Below are 5,037 nucleotides of genomic sequence, written 5' to 3' on the forward strand. Positions count from 1 at the left end.
TATGCATTGTACATATTAGTAATTGTGTGTTACGTTCTAAAGATATAATTATATAATCACTTGAAATTCCATTAAAATGGAGGAAATCAATTATATTTGAAACTGCTGTGAATATATATACTTATTTTTTGCTTTATAGATCATGTAATCCTTATATTAATAGCTAATAGTATAGCTGTAAAGCATTCTATTTAATTTTGTCTCTGAACATTTTAAAACAGTTGATGAATGCTTGAGACCTCTTTTTATCTTCATATATGGGTTGGCAGCATGTGTCCTTTGGATTTGGCTAGCCATCCTTATGACTTTTGGTACAAACAACCAATATTCTCATATTTCTAACCAGAATGAAGCTTGGAAAGATGCTTCTTGATCTTTTTAGTGCTTCCAGAACAGTAGTTTCAGAAAACACTTGCTGAGCATTTCACCATATTTCCAGTTTTAGTTTGCCGTTTATCGTCAATGTTTTTTGTCCCCCATAGTGCTCCACATTACTTTAGAAAATTATCCACATGTTTGGTAGTGGGTGTCATTCAATAAAATCACCCTCATCTCTCTCTTTTCTTTTTCTTTTTGGCTTTGCTTTCTCTCCTCTCTACTCCATTTTAATTTTGTGTCTGAGATCAGTAGTAAGCTGGATGTCAGAAGATTGAAATTCAATAACAACCACACAAAATTCTCTTTGTATTTGTATTCAACAATACAACATTTGTATTGTTGGAGAGTCCTGCATGTTTTGAGTGCCATTGCAACCCTCTCAAACGAATCCCATAAGCACTCAAGAATTGTTTGTGGACAGTGTTTATATTCCAGGATAGTTAGGCTGTACTTTTGGTTAGACTATGCTTGCTTAGGTTGGAACCAGGTCCACTTCTGAAGATGGTGATAATTTGCAAAATATGGGACTATATTTGAAAAATACTTGATACAAAACAGCATCTAAAGTTCCAACAGGAACTCAATTGTTGGTGAATAGAACTGTTTTGTGTTGTTACCAACTTCACTAATTCACTAAGTTCGAAGGGCTAATTCTAACTATCTTGGGACCTGGACAACGGAAGAAATTCAAATAGTCCAAAATTGTAATTTAATTTAACTACATCTCTTGAATTCAAAATGAATCAGAATCCATTTATATCGTGAATTTCACAGATGGAACAACACATAATTTGCAATATACCAACAATGTCTGATTCTTAATGAGCTGTTTATCATGGCAATAATGTTTTTCACTTATTCATTAATTATACATACATACATACAGTTTAGATGCATCTCAATGCAAATTTATAGTCTTAGAAAAAATATTTTTAACTATTTTAAAATATTTAAAACCATATAACTTGGAAACTATCCAATAATTTAGGTGGTAAAATAAAGCTTAAAAATTGGTGCAGCTTATCCACAGGTGGACTTGCCCGTGTGTGTGTATTGTACTCCTGGCTAAGCAAACCCTTAGATAATTTTAACCAGAGTACCATGAAAAATGTGCGCCAGCTTCTCTGGGTGGTATATTTTTCATGGTATTTTGGTTAAAAAGTCAAGTGTGAGCTTATCCTTGGATGGGTTTATACATGAATTTATATGTTTGTGTGATTTCTATAACAGTTCAATTGGTTGACCACAGTTTTCTTATTTCTTAAAAAAAAATTAACCAGCCTGACTATGTAATATCTTGTAAATTTAACTTAAGTTAATTGTATTGGCCAACAAATCTCCAATATAAATGGTGAGGACATACTTATGCAATACAATTAATGCTCATAGAGTAAAGTTAAATTAAGGCATGACTGGGTAATATCTCAAATAGAAAATAAATGAAGACAAGAAATTGTTACTGTGATTCCATGATATTTGTGCAGAAAATGCATTTCAAAGAATAACAAAAACATGTGGTTATTCAAATTTAGCGTCTTGAATTACAAAGCTTTGCGCAAATAAATGACCAACACAGGTGAAATCAGAATATTAAGGTAAGAGTTTCCTCGGGGGAAGGGGGGGAGTTTTGTCTGAAATGAAATAAATATGCATACCCCAACCACCTGCTCTTCATTTAATTATTTTCCAAATTATGAAACATACAACTTGTAGCTCATTGGGGGGGGGGGATTCATTAAAACAGTTTAGAAAACAAAAGTCAATCGTTAATTTTGCTTAATGTGTTTGTATGACTCCACAGTTGTTATATATTGTGTGTATGTGATTGGACATCATAATAAGGCTTGCTAAATCACAAATGGTTATATCACAGCTTGTCACATCTGAATAATAACCTGTATCAGTTAACTTGTTTCAAAAGTTATAAAAACAGTAAGATGAAAATGCCAACTTCATACAGTCAATATATTTTCTATACATCAGTAACCGATACAGCTTTTTGGGGGGGGGACTTCTAAATTGCATAATGTGAAATTCTTGTCTATTTGATATGACTAAAATACAAGTTAATAGAATACTGCCAGCTACAACCTTTATGTTACTAAATGATCTTAATGACTTCCTTGGAACACTAAAATATAAATCCAGTTCAATTACTGAGGTACAGCAATAGCAGAAATGTTATCAGTTAATATAATAACTTGATCCACCTTTTCTTTCAGTATATTTAATATACATTTTCTGTAGTACTGATAAAATGTATAATGAATATTCTCACTACTGAAAATCAAATTATACCTTTTCCTTTGCAATTCTTTGTTCAAATGTTTAAACATAGATCACATATTTATGTTTAAACATATATGTTTAAACATAGATCACATAGAACCAGCTTGTAAGCAGTGTTACTTTGCAAATTTAACAAAAAAAAATATATTCTGAAACTTTAAATTAGCATTCAGAAATGCAACGTAATTTTTAAACAATAAGCTCTTTAACAGCAGAGTAATGAGAATGACAGCTGTATCTGTGCATCACACAATAATTGAAGAAGTAACTTCCAAATGTGAAGACACATGAAAAGACAAAAACTACAGTAATGAAAATAACTTCTACATGCTACAACTGCCAGTTCAACATCACCTAAGTAATAAGAAATGTAGTGTTGTAATCAGATTTAAGCATGTTAGAATGAGATCCACTAACATTAATAGATGTTTAAAGTTATCCAAGAAACATCCCATGATTTCAGTGAATGTACCCTAAACATGACTGCCTGAATCCAACCTAGTAAAATTTGGTATCCAGCTTCCTAATTGCACTTTGGTTGATCACAACCTGGTATCTCTCGTCCTTCATTTTCCCAAGGAACAGGATCATTGTCTTGAGCATCAGGAAGAGCTTCCCTTTCGTGCCAGAATTGTTCAACATCTGGCAAAACGGGCATCTCCAAGTCTTCTGAGGTAGCAGGGACAGAATGGGGCTCTTCCTCTTGATTAGGAGTCATTGCCTCTGGTGAAGGAGCATTGCTTGAGATTCCCTCCAAGTTATCAACTGCTGCTTCCTCCAGATCTTCTGTAGGAGGTAGAGGCTTTTCCAGTGTAAACCATTTCCATAGACCTTTAAAACCCTCTCTGAATTCTTCAGACATGAGGACAAAGATAACAGGATTTGCTGAAGAGATGGCAAACATCAAAACCTGGGTAGTGGCCATGAAACCTTGTGGGAGAGCAGGTCCATCCTTCTTCTGGTGCCAGAGCCAGAACCAAGATATCCAATCAGGAAACCACATCACAGCAGAAGTAATGGTAACGCTCAGAAGCATCATTGTCAAACACCTGGATCGAATCTGATTCCTTAGGTTTTGAGTCTTGGTCCCCCTCTTCTGGCATCTACCATACGCTCTCCAGAAATAAAAGAAAGCAAAGGTGAGAGGGGCACAAAATACCAGAAAGGGATACAATTTGACAAAGGCTGACATGAACTCATGAGCTTGGGCTGGAATAATCACAATGCACGAAGATGAGCCTATCTCTGGCTCCCAAAGGCTGTTGAAGAACCACAAAGGTAGTGGGATTCCCAAGGCGACCAGCCAAATAACCATCAGCACTGCACAGATGGCATGCCATTTAATATTCACTTGTTTCGCTGGGTTATTTGCATACATGAAGCATGTCTTGGCCACCACAGCAATAGTTAGACTCTTCACTGTCATGCAAGCTTGTTGGAACCAGTCAGAGGCTTTGCAAAGAAACCAGCCCAAGTACCAGACTCCTTGCGAATAAGCCGCTGCCCTGAAGGGCAGGACAAAAAGAACAAGGAGCAGATCTGCCAGGCTGAGGTTGAAGATCAAAGAATGAATCATCGAAGGCTTCCCTTTCTTTGTATTGTACATTAAGATTCCAATTACGCACACATTCCCAGCAAAGCCTGCCAGGCAAATTACCCCCAAGAAAGCCGGGATGATCACCTTCCATTCCTTGGAGTCCTGGGGTTGGTAGCCCCCCGCATAATGGAGAGGTTCAGTCAGAGAGCTGTTCATGATGTTGAAAGCAGCCTTGTGCTGGTAAGCGTTGATGGGTCTTGATGTGCCTCTTCTTGTTTTCCTCTGCCTCTTTTGTTCAACTGCGGCTAAGACAAATCGGTGATGCCTTATATAATACAGAACCTCTGTGAGAGGTGTCTCAATTTGCTACATATGGATCTTAACTGAGCTTCTCATTGCTATATAACTGCTACGAGCTTTGACTGACAGTCTCCCAGTGGGTGGGAGCACAAAGCCAGCTGCTTATTAGGGAGTCTGACAACCAGTACAGCAACCCTGTGGAGTAATTAAAACCATCCTTCCACAACTGGTGTAAAATCCAGAATTACAGTGCTTGATTCCCATCCTTAAAAAAAAAACATCATTTGGAAATCTATTCTAGCTATTGGTTGAAGCAAGCATCAAAGCTCAGAAGATCTCTAATTTTGGTGATATTCTGAATGAGGGGCAGGCTTAAAGCAACTGTGCACAAGTACAAAACATACAGTGAAACAACACAGCTCCATTCCATTTTCTACATATAAAACCCATTCAGCTTTGCGGACATTAGCCTTGGCATTTGGAACGTTATTATACAAAATCCCTTTAACACAGATTTCTGTTCTGCATTTGAC

General features: G+C 36.5%; 1 protein-coding gene across 1 annotated transcript; it reads right to left on the minus strand.

Annotated features, from left to right (window-relative positions):
* Positions 1–2,127: 2,127 nt before the first annotated feature.
* On the minus strand, positions 2,128–4,503 carry GPR151 (G protein-coupled receptor 151). The gene has a single exon (XM_014070208.2). It carries the CDS (start codon positions 4,418–4,420, stop codon positions 3,191–3,193), a length of 1,230 nt encoding a protein of 409 aa, XP_013925683.2. The 5' UTR covers positions 4,421–4,503; the 3' UTR covers positions 2,128–3,190.
* Between the last annotated feature and the right edge of the window lie 534 nt (positions 4,504–5,037).

This window comes from Thamnophis sirtalis, unplaced genomic scaffold (assembly GCF_051295495.1).
Source record: "Thamnophis sirtalis isolate CommonGarterSnake01/CBP01778 unplaced genomic scaffold, rThaSir2_p1.2 scaffold_3, whole genome shotgun sequence".
Classification (NCBI taxonomy): domain Eukaryota; kingdom Metazoa; phylum Chordata; class Lepidosauria; order Squamata; family Natricidae; genus Thamnophis; species Thamnophis sirtalis.